The sequence below is a fragment of the Euleptes europaea genome, chromosome 3, assembly GCF_029931775.1.
Source record: "Euleptes europaea isolate rEulEur1 chromosome 3, rEulEur1.hap1, whole genome shotgun sequence".
Lineage (NCBI taxonomy): Eukaryota > Metazoa > Chordata > Lepidosauria > Squamata > Sphaerodactylidae > Euleptes > Euleptes europaea.
The window spans coordinates 89,627,943-89,645,234 of record NC_079314.1 but is presented as its reverse complement, the minus strand read 5'-3'; the positions used below and the strand labels follow the sequence as shown (position 1 = coordinate 89,645,234).

At 45.8% G+C, this 17,292-nt stretch overlaps 1 protein-coding gene across 1 annotated transcript in view; it reads left to right on the top strand.

Moving 5' to 3' along the window:
* TNRC6B (trinucleotide repeat containing adaptor 6B) overlaps positions 1 to 17,292 on the top strand; it is a 122,116-nt gene that overhangs the window by 81,646 nt on the left and 23,178 nt on the right. Inside the window, exons 8-10 of the mRNA XM_056845956.1 lie at positions 13,075 to 13,253; positions 14,819 to 14,893; positions 16,123 to 16,168. Coding sequence (XP_056701934.1) covers positions 13,075 to 13,253; positions 14,819 to 14,893; positions 16,123 to 16,168 — 300 coding nt within the window. The remainder of the gene's footprint in view (positions 1 to 13,074; positions 13,254 to 14,818; positions 14,894 to 16,122; positions 16,169 to 17,292) is intronic.

Here is a 17,292-nt window from a genome sequence, read left to right as displayed (position 1 = left end):
CATGTTTTGAGAACTATGAGATAATTGTGTCTAGCACAGGAACATCAAAAGGTCTCAGAAGCTCGTTACTGCAATCTACAATCTACAAACGCCAAGGCCAGAGAAAGCAGGGGGGAAGCTGTAGCAAGCGAGGGAAGCGGGGAGGGACATTCCAGCCTGGGGCCTGCTGGAGCTGACAGTTGCAACAACCTGAACCAAAGTTAGCAAAAGGGCCGCTCGACTGCTTTTACGAGCCAAAGCGGAAACACACAGGAACGAAACATACAGAACCTCACATTCTGCCCCCCTTAAGGCCCCCCTCCCCCAAACTCAGCTGGACGGGGCTTGTCAGGGTAGGCAGAGTGGAACTCCTGTACCAGGCGTGGGGCAGCAACATGGGGTGCTGCTACCCACTCATCCTGAGCGGGACTGAGATGCTTCCAGCAAATCAAATAAAACAGCTTCCCCTTTTTCAGTTTAGAATCCAACACTTTAGAAACCTCAAGATGTGTCTCTCCCCCTACAACCGTGGGAATCTCGGGTTTGGGAGGAGGATGGAACTGAGGAGCTGCCACGTATGGTTTGAGCAAACTAATATGGAACACCGGATGCACTCCTCGAAGAGACTTGGGAAGTTCCAATTCCACAGTGACGTCGTTGATGACCCGGGTAATGGGGAAAGGACCCACATATTTGTCACTGAGCTTTTTACAAGGCCGAAGGGACCGTAGGTTTTTGGTGGAGAGATATACCTGCTCCCCCACCCTGAGTTCCCACCCCGGGGATCGATGTTTATCGGCCTGGTCCTTGTATTTGCGCTTGGCTCGTTCCAGATTCTTCTGAAGCCAAGGCCAGGTAGTCTGCACCACTTGTGCCCAATCCTGGACCTCCTGTATTCCTTCGAGTTCAGGAGGGATGGTAGGGGAACCAAAGGGACCGAATTCCCTACCATACACCACCTGAAACGGACTGAAACCTGTGGAGGAATGGGGTGCATTATTATAGGCATATTCAGCAAAAGGCAACAGGTCTACCCAATTGTCCTGGTGGTAGTTAACGTAACACCTCAGGTAACACTCCACCACAGCATTTACACGTTCGGTTTGGCCATCAGTCTGAGGGTGGTAGGCTGAAGAAAGACCTTGTTCTTCCACCCCCATGACCTTCAAGAAAGCCCTCCAGAATTTGGCAACAAATTGAGCCCCTCTGTCGGAGAGGACCTTCCGCGGGACCTAATGATGTTTTACCATGTGATTCACAAACAACCTTGCCAGTTTTTGAGCCGAGGGTAATCCTGCACAAGGAACAAAGTGAACCTGTTTCGAAAATAAATCCGTTATCACCCACAGTACAGTTTTACCCCGGCTTGGGGGTAGATCAGTAATAAAGTCCATAGCAATAACTTCCCAAGGCATAGTTGGGGTCTCCAAAGGTTTCAGGAGACCAGGGGACTTTCCCATTCGTCTCTTGGCGGTGGCACAGATGGGGCAGCTGCGCACGAACAGTTCCACATCAGCTCTCATGCCTGGCCACCAAAATTGACGCCGCAATAAATGCAGAGACTTTACGAACCCAAAATGTCCTGCTAGTTTGGCTCCATGAACCATCCCCAAAACCTCTTTTCTAAGTGTTTCAGGAACATAGAGTCTATTCCCTTGGAACCAGAAGGGACCCTGTCGTTTAAGGTTTGCGGGGAGGCTCTGTAACTCCTCCTCCTGCTTTGAGGCTTCCAAAAGCCTTTGTTGGAAAGCCTCCGGTACTCCTTTCAGGGGAGTTAGCTCTTGGGTCCGGGCTTGGGATCGGGTGGTTACGGCCAGTCCGGTGATTTCCCCCCTCTGTTCCGGGGTAAACAGGGACTCAATTGGGCGATCAAAGTCATTGCAGTATTGGGGAAGTCTGGACAGGGCATCGGCCAATGAATTATCCTTCCCTGGCACATGTTTAAGGACAAATCGAAACTTGGCAAAGAACTGTGCCCAACGAACTTGCTTCGATGTGAGCTTTCTAGTCCCCTTTAAGGCCTCCAGATTTTTGTGATCGCTCCAGACCTCAAAGGGAGCCTCCGCTCCTTCCAAGAAATGTCTCCAAATGGTGAGGGCATGTTTTACTGCTGCCGCTTCCTTCTCCCAAATGGCCCAATTGATTTCAGATTGGGAGAATTTCTTGGAAAAATAAGCACATGGTTTCAGCTGGCCGTGTTCGTCCCGCTGCAAAAGGCCCCCCCCCCATGGCAACGTCTGAAGCATCCACTTGAACGATGAAAGGTTTTTCACAGTCTGGGTGAGCGAGAATAGGTTCGGACGTGAACAACCGCTTGAGCGTCTCAAACGCCTGCTGGCAGTCCGAAGTCCACTGCAACTTAGCAGAAGGCAAAGTGGCAGCCGCCCCTTCCCCCTTCGTGCGCAAGAGCGAAGTGAGAGGGAGTGCTACCTGGGCAAAATTTGGGATAAAGTTCCGATAAAAGTTCGCAAAACCCAAAAACTGTTGCAAATGTCTACGCGTGGCAGGGGGGTCCCACTCGATAACCGCCCGAACCTTGTCAGGGTCCATTTCCAAACCCTGGTGAGAAATCACATACCCTAGAAAGGTGATGGAGGGTCGATGAAAGTCACATTTAGAAACCTTGGCAAATAGTTTGTGCTCGCGCAACCGCTGCAGCACATCTCGGACCAATTGAACGTGCTCTTCCATGGTTTTTGAATAAATGAGGATATCGTCCAAGTAAACCACCACTCCGCGGAATAATAAATCATGTAACACTTCATTAATTAATTGCATGAACACACTCGGAGCCCCAGAAAGTCCGAACGGCATCACCAAATACTCAAACATTCCAAAACAACTAGAGAAGGCAGTTTTCGGTTCGTCCCTTTCATGTATGCGAATGCGGTGGTAGGCTTCTACCAAATCCAGTTTAGTGAAAATCCGGCCCTCCTTCAATTGTGCGAGCAGGTCTGGAATGAGAGGGAGGGGGTATGCATTAGACTGAGTGACTGCATTCAGTCTACGGAAATCGATACACAGTCTCAAGTCACCCGTCTTTTTCTTGACAAAGAAGGCGGGGGCCGAGTATGGCGCCTTCGAGGGACGGATAAAACCCCGCGCCAAATTAGTGTCCAAATAGTCTCGTAACACGGCCTTTTCATTGGGACTCATGGGATAAATTTTTCCTTTGGACAACTTGCCATCCCCCACCACTTCAATAGCGCAGTCAGTTTCTCGGTGAGGAGGCAATTCATCACATTCCCGCACATCAAACACGTCAGCGTACTGAGAGTACTCGCTGGGGAGCTGGGGTCGAACAGCCTCGGCCTGAGGGGCCCCCACAAGAGCGGCTGCTTGGGTTTTGAGCACTCGATCCTTATCATGGTGCTCACACAGGGTATGGGGAAAAGTGAGAGTCCGTTCAACCCAATCTATGGAGGGGTTATGTCCCAGCAACCAGTTCATTCCCAACACAACGGAGGCCTGGATGGGAACGATGGTGAAATAGAGTCACTCCCAATGTTCTCCCACGCCCATCACAACCGCAGCCGTGCGGTGGGTAACTGGGCCCCCTTTAAAGTCACTACCATCCATTTGGGAAAAGCGGATGGGTTCGGGCAACCGCTTCCGTTTAATCCGCAATTGCTGGGCGACTTTCTCACTTATCAGGGTACGAGCACAGCCCGAGTCAACTAGGGCTGTCAGTTCAAACGAAGGTCCCCCTTTGGGCAACGTGAGAGTAACCTTTACAGATACATTGTCTTCCTGATCGCTTACCCTTAGGGGAGCTCCTTGTACAACTTTCGGAGCGGTCTGCTGAGGAGCCCCCTTTACAGCAGACCGACGGCGTTTTTTGCCGGCACGTCCCATTCCTCCTCATTGCTGGAGGAGGCAGACTCAGCATTTGTAATCCGTGACTCCGGTGAATCGTAAGTTTCATTTTTAATCCGGGACCCTGATGGGTCCGTAGCTTTCGAAGCTTCAAGCTCGGTCCTAGCGTGCAAAGCCGTCGGCGTGCTCCGTCAACCAGATGCGCCGTTCCGGCGGCGGGGTTGCCCCTCGGGGGGGGGGCTTTTCGGGTTCGGCCGCTGCCGGCCGAGATGGTCCTGGACGTCCGATCCTGGAAGGGCACTGAGATGCAAAGTGTCCCTTACCTCCGCAAATGAGACAGGCCCCGCTCTCAAAGTGTTTGCGGCGTTCGGTCACAGACGGCCCTCCCCCCGGGGGGAAACGAGAGTCTTTCGGACCGCCGGGCCTGTCTCCACGGGCTTTGGTCTCTCGGCCGGTACGTTGCCTGGATAGGAGCAGCAGCTGCTTCCGGTTCTCGATGCCGGCATTCCGAACCCAACCCTCTACATCTGGGGGGTTACCTTGCATAAAAGCCCAGTGTTGCAATTCCGGGTTCAAACCCTCGCGGAAATATTGCACTCTGGTAGCTTCACTCCAGTCCAAAATCTTACTCGAGAGCGACTGAAATTCACTTGCATACTGCGTCACCGACTTAGTCCCTTGGCGCAACTGTAGCAAGGCTGTTTTGGCTCTCTCACCCAAGCGTGGATCCTCAAAACGATGCCGAAGGGCTATCATGAAGTCATCGAGACTTCGCAAGACAGGGGAGCGGAGCTCATACTGCAGGACCATCCAAGCGGCCGCCTCACCCTGCAGTAGAGAGGCCACATATTGGACCCGAGACTCTAACGAGGTGAAGGTCCTGGCCTGCTCCCGCATAAAAATATCCACTTGCACCATAAAAAATGTCAGCTGGTCGCTCGACCCATCATATGTGATTTTCAAATCCCGCTGGACCGGCGGAGTAGGACGGACGGGTGGTGGAGGGGCCGCGGGCTGCTGTCCTCCATCCGCCGGGGCTGCAGGCGGCTGCGGTGGGTTTACCTGCAGATCATCTAGTGCTTGAGCCATCTCCAGAATTACTGTGTTCATGGCATCCATTCGTTCCAGCATCTCCTGCCGTTCCCCCTGCCACTGTTGGCGTTCCTCTTCCATCTGGTGCATCAGGAGGGCTTCCTTTCGGGCTGGATCGTCCTCGAAGCCAACCCCGGGAACTCCGGTCCTCCGCGCCCGTACGTCGCTCTTCGGAAGCAACCAACCTCTGGGGGACTCCAGCCAGGTGTTTAACCGGGTGGATTTAGGCTTTGTACCTGGGCCCGATCCCGAGTCAGCTCCACTGGGCGTCTTCCCAGCCAACTTCCCTTCCGAGGGTTTCGGATCGGATTTCTTTGGTACTGTGTCATCCTCCTCTTTCTTGTCATACCCGTTGCCTGCCATAGCTGTCCAAACGTGGTACAGGAGCAGGAATCGAGGCAAGGACTTGCAACTTAATGTGAGGGTTCCCAACCCCCCTGTGCAGTTTCCATAAAATCACTTGCTCAGACGATCATTCAGAAACAAGGAAGTTTATTAGAAGCTACAGGAGACTAGGCCCTTACAGGATCAAAGTTGCAAGTGCTTTCTATTTTCCAAAGACAGCAATATAATCCATTCTACACAGCAGATGCCCGTTACATGTTTTGAGAACTATGAGATAATTGTGTCTAGCACAGGAACATCAAAAGGTCTCAGAAGCTCGTTACTGCAATCTACAATCTACAAACGCCAAGGCCAGAGAAAGCAGGGGGGGAAGCTGTAGCAAGCGAGGGAAGCGGGGAGGGACATTCCAGCCTGGGGCCTGCTGGAGCTGACAGTTGCAACAACCTGAACCAAAGTTAGCAAAAGGGCCGCTCGACTGCTTTTACGAGCCAAAGCGGAAACACACAGGAACGAAACATACAGAACCTCCCACTCTGATCCTGGAGAGAATAGTTTTGCATCATGACTAGTATCCATTTTTACTAGTATCCATGAATAGCCCTATCCTCCATGAACATGTCCACTCACCTCTTAAAGCCTTCCAAAACCCATGAGGAATATTCTGTAACTTATTTAGCACACTCTGACCATTACTTAGCCATGGAGGAAGACGAAGAAGAGCCCCCTTCCTCTGCTCAGCACACCAAATGGCATTTTTTCCCTAGAGGAACTCCCCTTGGCGCTCTGTAAAGTTCTAAAGATGTTAAAGTTCTCAGCTCCAAAAGCAGAGCAGCCACAAGATGTATGGAGAAAGAACCAGATGAAGGGTACCTTGGGGTTTTCTTGGATTCCAGGGAGCTAGGCTCCATTTGTCCATTTCTCAGGTTCTTTACAACAGAGATCAAGGAAAAGTGGGCCCCCCCACTGTCTCATTTATTTTATACTGGGCATTCTGAAAGTCTTTATTCATTTCCTCCTAAGGTTACTAAAGGTTACTAAAAATTCTAGCAGCGGACATCTCTGTAGCTAGCATAGCCTCACGAGTACATCCCCCAAAGGAGGGAGAAGGATACCTCAGGGATACCACCCATTGCAAGAGCAACACAGCACTCTACCAATCTCATGAAGGTATGACTTTGATGATTAAAGCTTCTGCAGCCATGTTCTTGTCCTCAGGGGACAAGAAGAAGACCATGCATTAAAAAAGAAAAACCGGAACACAGGAGACCAAGTATGTACATATCTCAGTCTTTTTGTAATCCTAAGTCTCTTCCCCAGATATAGCAATGACTGTAAAAAATCATCCTCTGGACTAAAAAACAACAGAGTTATAAACCACAGAATCAAACCAGCTTCTCCAGTAAATCTTCAGGACGAGGAAAACTCAACAAGCGTCAGCAAAACAATTGACCTCAGGAACCTGTCAGTAGGAGAGGGACTCCAGAACTTTGCCAGATTCCAAATACAGATCAAGTCAGATCAGTGGTTATTAAGCATGGTACCTCATGGCTGTTCCATTGGGTTCTTTCATCTCCTGTGAGACTGGTTCCTGATCTCCCCAGTTTTAAAGTGTCCAAGCAAGATGCAACCAGTTACCTGACAAAGGTTGGAGCCATCGAGCCTGTGCCTCCACAAGGCATCTACTCCATTTTTTTTGATGGTGCCAAAAAAGAATGGGGATTGGAGGGTCATTTTGAATCTAAAGTGTATCAACAAGTTCATGCAGTACAGGACCATCAAAATGGAGACCCTCAGGACCATCACCAAAACTGCAGCAAAGGGATTTTCTTGCCTCTATAGATTTGACAGAAGCATACCTCCATGTCCCCACCCTTCCCTTCTACAGGAGCTTCCTCAGGTTCTCTTATGGGGGTTAATACTGGCAGTTCAGGTCTGGTTTCAGCTCCTTGCATATTCACCAAGCTTATGGTGGCTCTGTTAGCAAGTCTCTACGTAAAGGGAATTTATATTCATCTCTGCCTGGATGATCTTTTGGTATGATCCTGTTCAACCAAGGCCTCCCAGGACATCAGTCTGAACATTCACTGCCCAGTGGAGCATGGCTTCCTTACCAACTGTGTTATGATAGGAAGGGGAAATGGTGCCTTTCCTTGCTGGGAAACTCCCCTCAACCAAGGGTTTCCTGGAAAGTACCCTGGTAACCTGCTGCCAGCACTTAGGACCTCCTGAGAACCTCTAGACTGACCCACTGAGAAGGCACTCTGCTAGCGCACTAATAGTGCAAAAACAAACTAACTTATAACCATTCTGGTAGCACACATGCAGTCTTGCACATGGGGAAGAGATTAAGAGAAATATCCCAAAGAAATAGATTGTACTAAGTGAAGCCAAAAAAAGTCTTTTAAAAAAGATTTATTGTAAAAGGGGAGGGGAAAGGGAAAGGATGGTTGAATTAAAAAAGGGCTGGGGAAAAGGCAAAACAAAATACAGGGAAAAGCACACTGAAACAACAACACAGATATATTAAAATGAAAAGCAATACAATTGAACTAACTAAGCTAAACACATTACCTATGCTGTAGCTGATTCCTCAGAGCATGTGCAGAGTTCCTTGTGGTAACAAGAAGTTACCTAACTTTTTGTGGACCCAGTTTCCACTGAAGACAAGGGAAAATTTCAAATATCCAGATATATATGCTAAATAGAGTTGGGCCTAAGCCAGCCTCCTTTCTAAAACCAATAAGCAGATTACTCCAGTCCCACACAAATCCCCATCTCTGATCTCAGAGGCTACTTTTACCAATCAGAGCCATATACCATATAGCTCCACCTCCATCAGATACCTGCTAATGGCTCTGCACTTCCATGACAAATAGATGGTTTGGTCTAAATCTGATTGTCCTTTGTCCAAAAGGGATTAAGTGTGCTAGGATGATCCAATGTGGAATGGAAATGAATACTTCATTCTAATGGAATCTAGAGGTCCAGACACTCTAGATGGAACTCTTGAGCCTCAGCAATGTTAGGATTTGTCACAAACTACCAGAAGAGTCACCTAATAGCCTTGCATTCTTCACGTGGGGCAGTCACAGATTCTACCCAAAGCATGTTTGACCTCCTACCCGAGATTATGCAAGTAATCAGGCTGGTCCAGTCAGTCCACTCGGCCAACCTGATGTCCTTAGCTCAGCGACAGGGCCTCACAATTTTTGCCAATTATATGGTGCCATGTGCGGGGGCACACTCACCATTATTTCAGTGAATGCTTCTTCCTCACACAAAAAAAGACACAGTGAAACAACATCTGAGGATAGTTATAAGCAAGACTTTTAATGGAGGACAAGATAAATCCATGGGGCAAGCCTACCCTAGTATCTACAGATATCCAGCAATACCAATGCCAGCTGCTCTAGATGGGGGCTCAGTGCTTCATGGGACATGTCCAGGGAGCTTGGTCCCAGGCAGAGACCCTCTCTAGCATCAGCTTCCTGGAACTAAGGACAATTCATCTGGCACTCAGCTTCTTCAGGAATGATATTCACCATCTATCAGGATGGAGAACACAACAGCAAAGGCTGTTGAACTACCAGGGGGTGCCACGTTCTCCAGTCTGCAACAAGAGGTAGCTGATGTTGACGGTGTGGGCAGAAGTCAACCTGATCTTGTAGAGAGCAGAATACATTCAGGGGGCCTCAACAGACAGACAGACTGGCTAAGCCAGTCACCTAGACAAAGTGGAATGAGAGCCCAATGACTCACTGGTTTGGTCATCCACTAGTGGACCTCTTTTGCTACTTCCCAGAACTCCAAACTTCCAGGATTCATTGCCAGGTGTTCTTAGGCACAGATTCATTGCCAGGTGTTCTTAGGCACAGGTGTTCTAAGAACACATTCATTTGTGTTCTTAGGCACAGATAGTGAATGTCCTAACCACTGTGGACCTTGGGATTTCTTCATGTCTTCTGCCAAAAGTCATAATCAAGCTCAAGTGGAGAAAAGGAACTGATTTGTATGGCCCCACCTTGGCCTCAGAGACCCTGGTTCTCGTGTTTTCACGCTGCATCAGTGCCTCCTCCATGGAGGGTACCTGTCTCCCCTGGATTTCCTCACCCAAGGCCTGATAGCTCATTTGTATCCTGAATGGTTCAGTCTAACTGCATGGAGATTGAGTAGCGAACTCTGCGGGATGAAGGATTCTCTAAGCAGGTGGCTTCTACTAATCCAGGAACTCTACCTCTAGGATATACTCCCTGGAAAGCATATGTTAGGTGGTGCAGATATAAACCTAGTAGATTCAAAGTAGCCACAGGTAACATCCTTCCAAGATAGAGTATCCCAGGATCTAATATCTGATATACTACACAGACAAGTAACCACCTTAGGATCCATGTTTACTCCAGTGAAAGGATATCCAGTGTCTCAACATACTAGAATCAAATGGTTTCTAAAGGGACTACCCTATCTCATCCACCTGGCTTGGAGACTACACGTAGTCTTACAAAGCTTGACTCGAGCACCTTTAAGTCTCTGAAGATTTTTTTTTTTGACAAAATTCTTTACACTCCATTTCCTAGTGGCAGTAATTTCAGCCAGAAGAGTGTAGGAATTGGGAGCACTGTCCATAGCCAAAGGATTCTGTGTTTTCCACAAGAACACAATGATTCTGCATATTGATCCCACCTTTATGCTAAAAGTCAATTTGGTCTTCCATCATTCATACCATCTTTCTGCCCTAAACCTTCTCACCAAGGAAAAAGAACTGGCACTCCTTAGACAGGCACTGTTTATCTACATTAAGTGTGCCACTCCTTTCAGAAAGCCAGGTAGTCTATGGCTTACCATCCAGTCATGAAGGGGGGGGGGTAATGTCTAAGAGAACCCTAAGCTGGTGGGTTACTAAGTGTATAGCTCTGGTGTAGTCTTCTCAAGGTCTTTGGACTCCAATAGACATCACAGCTCACTCAGTCAGAAGTGCAGCTACCTCCGTGGCTTTCAACACCAGTGCTCCAATCTGCAGTATGTGTAAAGCTGCTACAAGAGCTTCACCTTCCATGTTCATCAGACATTATAAATGAGATACCATTGCCTCAGCTGATAATGGCATTGGGGCAATGGGTCCTTCAGCAAGTGGTCTGATTTCTCTACTTTTCTGACTGACGGGCATTTTTTGGTGGGGAGGGTCACTTCCTTCAGAATATTCAGATATCTTGGGGAGATTAATGCCAGTTTAGTTTTTTAAAGTTGGCTGCTGTTCATGACTACATGTATTGTTCCAGTTTATACTTGTCTCTGTTGCCTGAGATTGTTTTTATAATATGCTGTTATCCCTCCAGTGTACTATGCTCTGTTTGTGACTACCTTCTACAGAGCTACTGTTCATTTTTTATAAGGAATGCTCTCTGATGAGCTACTTAGCTGAGGATGGTGGGCGATCCATCCCCATTGGAGATGGAAGAAACAACCTACTTCCTGCCTCATAAACACATGAATCTGCCTTATACTGAAGTAGACCCTTGGTCCATTAAAGTCAGTATTGTCTGCTCAGACCGGCAGCAGCTCTCCAGGGTCTCAGGCAGAGGTCTTTCACATTGCCTACTTGTCTGGTTCCTTTAACTAGTGATACCTGGGATGTTCTGCATATCAAGCAGATGCTCTGCCACTGAGCCACAGCCCCTTCCCCTGAAGTGTGGGTGGGAGAGTATCCAATCGCCACAGTGTCCTCTTTGCAAGTAAAAGGAAACTCCTTGGGAAGTCTGGTGTTTTGTTCTGAATGAGGGCTCTTGCCTTCAATTTGGTAGAAACTCAATAATAGAGGAAAATTTTGTAGGCTTGATCAGATTCGTGCTGAGCCTTCTACAAAGATATCATATTGCTCAGAGGCATGTTGGAACAAGGAAGAAACAAAGGATCTCACTTCTGTGAGAACTTTTCCAAAAGAATCATCTTAGTCTCCCTGGCCTTCTTGCATCACTTACCTGAAATCTGTGGCTTGTTCTCAGATAAACTTTTTCTGTAAGAATGCAGCCAGGCTATTGCAAAGTGTTGTCAGTCTGGAATTAATGGAAGCTATTCTTGCTGAATTCCATGCTGTGCCTTTTACCAAGATACCAGAGGGGGACTGATTTCTGAACTCAGAAACTACTGCTCCTTGCTGTGGATCTTTAGTAATCAAATAAGTCTGTCATCTAAGGCAAGTATTAAGCTTAGTACAACATTTTGTTTTTTATTCCTTTGACCCAAACTATATTTTCTTGGTTATGTTAATTAATAACGTAATTTATTGAATTACAGTTGGATTACCTTACTCCATTTTTCGTGTCTTTGTCAGATTACCAATGAGAGTGCTGTAGTAGTGCCTTTAGGGAATGGTGTGGTTACAGTTTGGAAGCTGACAGTTATAACTTTGTTAATCAGGATATGTCTTCAAAGTTATTATTCCAGATAGCTAAGAATCCTATTGCAACTTTGCTGATCGATAGTGTGAATAAGACTGGATTTATTCTCATCAGTGAAGCTGGTTAAAAAAAAATCTTCCCATTCTGATCACTGGCTGCCCATTTGTTTCAATACACAATTCAGAGTGCTGGTTCTTACCTAGGAAACACTAAATGGCTTGAGACTTGAGTACTTGAAGGGCCACCCCTTCCTATACTGTGCAGGTACTTGTCACAAGACCTGCTCTCTGTGCCCGTATTGGCAGAAGCGAGACTGTTGGTGACTGGAGATGGCTTTTTCAGTGGTAGTACTTTGCCTATGGATTGCCTTCCTCCTTCAGGCCAGCCTGACGCTGACTGTAATCTTTTTTTAGGCACCAGACATTCTTTTTTTACCCAGGATTTTAATTAGGGGTATATATTTTAAAATTATTTTTACAGTGCTGTAGCCTGTTTTGTGATATTTTAAGCTGTCTGGTGTTTTATGCTGTACTTTTCTTGTGGCTGCTTTAATGCTGTAGTAATGTTTGCTGATTTCAAAATATTTTGTCTGTTCATATTTTTATCATGTTTTACTTTTACTTTTAAGCTGCCTTAAGCAAGTTTCCTGGAGAGGTGGCATAGACACGTTCTAAATAACCAACTCATAGTGCAATCCTAAACAGAGTTACACCTTCAGTGGACTTAAAAGGGTGTGCCCCAGTTTATGATTGCCCTACTAGTGACATTTGTGGTACTGTGGTTAGGAGGTGGTAAAAACTGCAAAGCATGTTGCAGTTATTGTGTTAGCAAACTGGATGTTAATTCTAGAAAGCATGTTAAGTATAGTATATACTTGGTTAAGTATATACTTTCTTAGAATAAAGTCCCATTTCTCTTTGTGATGGAAGGCCTGGATGACACTCGACCAGCTTCTTCCTTAAATTATCAAACTACCTTCTTGGACAGTTTATTGGCTCTTCTTCAGAGTAGATAAAAACAGGTGGCCATGTTGACTAATTAGAACAACATGCAGAGAATCAGTAAAATATAGCTTTGTCAGTTGAAAGATGTTGAACTAAGAAATGAGGGGCTCTTGGAAGCTGTTCTTTACATTTGTAAGTATTTCATACTAGTTAGCTAATTCTGCGAAATAGTACTGTGTTTTGTTAGAGTTACATCTTTGGGCATAAGCATTGGGTGTTTTTGCTAGTATTTCTTAATGTGGAATAAAAGGAGGTTGATAATCCAGTCTTATGCATATTTACTTGGGGATAAGCCTCATTATTCAGAGTGGGACTTGCTTCCAAGCAGGCATCCGTAGAATGAAACAACATGTAAACCATTGGTCATTGCCATATGTTGTTGTAAACTGTCGTTTGTAGATAGTTGTGGTTTTCTTTTGCTAATACTTCGTTTCCTTTCAAAGGTTCCAAACCATCTCAAGATGGCTGGGGGGAAAACGATGGGCCAGTATCTGGAACACGGCATTCCAGTTGGGAAGAGGAAGAGGAGGGAGGAGTCTGGAACACAGCAGGCTCTCAGGGAAGCAGTTCCTCCCATAATTCAGCAAGCTGGGGACAAGGAGGAAAGAAACCACAAATTAAGGTGAGAAATCTGATGCATGGGTGATAGAATTTCAAGCGGATCAAGGGTTATAAAAAACCACCTCAGATGCATACAGTAAAGACTTAAAGTCTCCAGAGACACGGGCTCCTCCTGACTCCATCCCTCCTCATCTGCTGTCCACCACACCGCCTGCTTGGGCAGCTTGCCATGCCTCCCTGTACTCCCCAGCTCCAGAGAAGCAAGCAGGCCCAGCAGGAGCGATGCGGCCACTCAGCTGTTTGATGGGGCTTTGCCCTGCGCAGTGTTCCTTCCCTCAGCCAGACCGTGCAGCAGCGATGGGCCAGGAGGCCTCAAGGGGACAATAATCAGCCCCAGCACCAAGGCCACGTGGAAGAGCCTTGGCTCGAGAGGACAGAGGGCCTTACGATAGGGGAATGAGGGAAGCAGAACCAAAGGGGGGGGGCTGGGGAGTTTAAAGCCTTGCAGCCCCAAGCCATGGAGGATGCAGTCAGGATTGCTCCTCTCCTGCCAAATAAAGTCCCAAAGAGCCAGGAGGCACGAGCAGTCTGAGGCCAGAGCTGGGGTGGAAAGACTGATAACTCTCAGCCAACCCCCCAACCCCCAATGTCTGTACCAACCCCGCCAACCAGCATGGCAACAGCTGTAGTGCAGATCTGTCCCTCCCTTCATAGCTCAGCTTAAGGGCATGGGGCTGGGTCTCCTTTCACAAAGTGCAATCCTAAGCAGAGTTAGAGCCTTCTAGTCTGACTGACTTCAATACACTTAGTGGGGTATAACTGTTTAGGAGGAACTGGTAACTGTGTGACGTGCTGAAAGCTGGTGTATGTAATGACTGATTTTATTGGTGAATGCAAAAAACGTTTTTCAGGGTTTGCAAATAGCTTCACTACGATGACGTAGAATCATGAGAATACAACTGCTTTCTCGATTGATTGATTTAAAACATATCCTGCCTTCTTTCCTTAGACTTAAGGCAGGTAACAATGTAACAACAAGTTGCAAGAACACAAAAACATGAGTTAATAAGAGAAAAAAATTCCCTGTAATGTCCCTCTTGTCTGCTCTTCACCCTGTCATCTGCAGTAGATTTTTTAAAAATCTCATCCCATTGAAATGTGGGACTTGGGCTCCTTGAGGGACTCTGATCGCTGATGGCAATGAGGTGGTTTTTAGCTGAACTGAGGATGGGGAAGCACGACTGGTGGGATGCAAAGTACTTTGCCAGTCATAATGGGCCCTATTTATCTCAGTATACTGTTTCTCATTTGGTAGCATGGGTATATTTGGTTCTTCAACCATTAGTCATTTCAAAAACACATAAATTCATTGGCAAAACACCCTCTGATAACAGTGCATTGAATAATTGATATAGCAAGGAAACTGTGCCTTTAATGCTACATTGTGGGGTGAAGAGAGTATAAGGAATAGACAAAAACAAACATAGCGTTATAATAACTGTGTTAAAACATGAAAATAAGTAAAATTATCTTATTTTTAATTACTATGCTGTACAGGCATATTTTTGTTGCGCTTCTGCCCCAAGGATGGAGTGAAAAACTGATCAATTGTCTCCTTGCTTTTAGTGTTCATTAAAAGGAGGCAGTAGTGATTCATGGATGAATACTTTATCGGATCAGATTTCAAATATGGGATTGCTGGTAAGGCTTATAAAATGTCATAATTCATTTGTTTCTAAACATTTTCTGATCTGAATCAGGCTTCTAAAGAGCGGCTTGCTTGGTTGATTTTAGTAAGTATGAATTTTCGATAGATAACCAACCGGGACACTTTTAAAAACTGGAAATGATTGGGTTCACCTTTCAAGCCACAAATGTGGGACAAGTGGCTAGCATTGGCTGATAATTTTCTGTTGGTTTGTTTACAATACTGATCTTTGAAAGAATTTAGATCTGCTCACTTCTTGTTTGCATTATTAATGTGTGGGAAAGTTCAAGATTATGGTTTGCTGTTTTCTATCTGTATTTGCAATCTAATTTAAACCATTGTATAATCCTATAATATATGCTCAGCTTTGACCTGGGGAGTATTAAGTATGATTTTTTTAAATACCGTAATAAGGGAACTAGGGTGGTATCATTGTTGGAGCCACTATGTTTTATTCAAATGCAGTTCATTCTACTTGACTCATACTGGGTCTGGGAAACTTGAAAGTTTGAGGAGGAGTACAGAGGAGGTTTCCATGTTTGATTTTATACAAGTACTTTGATTTTTATTCAGAGCTCATACTGTATCGAAATAAAATTTGATTGATTTATACAAGTACTTGGGAAACTCATTGACATACGTATTTTAGATGGGGAAGTTGTGATATAGTGGTGTTGTAATCATTATGTTAATTCCTGAGGGTCAGTTTGTAAGTAAGCAGCGCATAGATTTCAACCCAAATTGCGTTTTCCAAAGTTGTGCCTTTCCAAAGTTATAGGAACATAGTGTCCCAAATTACCAACAGAAGAATTACTTGGCAGCACATTTAAGAGTAGATAACTGTTGCATCGTGAGGATGAGGTAACATTCTGGCTGCTCTTCTTAGAATATAATCCCTTGCCCATAGCATAAGGATAGAGGCTAATTTCCCAGAGCAGCTGTTCAGTGTTCTCTCCCTCCCTCCCTCCCTTCCCCCCCAATAGGTTCATGTATTTTTGGGTGTATCTTTTGATACAATATTAGTAAAGTTACAATAAGCTATGTTAAAGTTCAGTTCTCCTTTTGTAACTATGTTCAGTTCTCCTTTTGTAGATCTAATTGATCCTGTGTTCTCACAAGAAGCACATTTGTTAATTCTGAAATTTATGCTGAACAATGTTTTCTTGCAGAATTGTCCCATACTAGTTTGTTAAGCATTAGTGTCCATTTTTTCCCCTTTCAGAATCAACCTGAGGACACTCCAGGCAATAAGATGGACTTATCTGTAGGTGTGTATTTCAGACTTGTGAAAGCCAATGTGGTGTAATGTTTAGTGTGTTGGTCTTGATTAAAGAATGCCTGAGTTTGAAACCTCATGTGGGCCATAAAGTACACTGCATAGACCTTAGCTCCACTAATCTCTTTCAGCCAAGCCTACTTCAGAGGGTTGTGTGTGGGGACAAAGATAACTCTACATACATACACTATCCTGAGAGGAGGGAAAAATAGGACTTTTTGAGTTGGGATGTTAAGGACAGACTGGTGATGGAGAGACTGGTGCTTGAAAATCCATGATCAGATCCTTCAATGTATATTTGAGCCTTTAAAAGTGGGAGAGATTAGGGAGATGGGGATCAGAGCTGTAGCACCAGGGAGAGCAAAGTTAACTTTCCTCCCTCTTTGCTGTTCCTCAATCAAAACTGCTACCGCACATGCATCCCCCCCCCCAAGTTGCTGTTAGCTTCACTAAGGAGAAAAGACAGAGAAGAGGTCTGTCTTGTTTTCCTACAGTAACTAATAGTAGTCTGCAATGTGTGCATTCAGGTGGGAAACTGCAGGGGTCGGGAAAGCTGTTCCCTTCCCCAGTGTAATGTATAGTTTGGCTCTGAGTGTGCAAACTGATTAAACTGTCCATAATTAGACAAGGAATAGAGAATAAAACTGCTGCTATCATACTGCCCTTGTACAAATCTGTGGTGAGACCACACTTGGAACTGTGTACTGGTCTGGTCACCACACCTAAAAAAGGATATTGCAGAGCTTGAGAAGGTGCAGAAAAGAGCAACTGCCCTATGAGGAGTGATTAAAATGCTTAGGGCTGTTTAGCTTGGAAAGAAGGAGGACAAGGGGAGACAGGATAGAGGTCTATAAAATTATGCATGGTATAGAGAGAGTGGACAGGGGGAAGGTTTTCTTCCTCTCTCACAATACTAGAATGTGGGGTCATCTGCTGAAGTTGGAGGGTGAGAAATTCAAAACACATAAAAGGAAGTATTTCTTCACACAACGGATAGTTAAATTGTGGAACTCCCTGCCCCAGGATGTGGTGATGGCTGCCAACTTGGAAGGCTTTAAGAGGGGTGTGGACATGTTCATGGAGGATAGGGCTGTCCATGGCTACTAGTCAAAATTA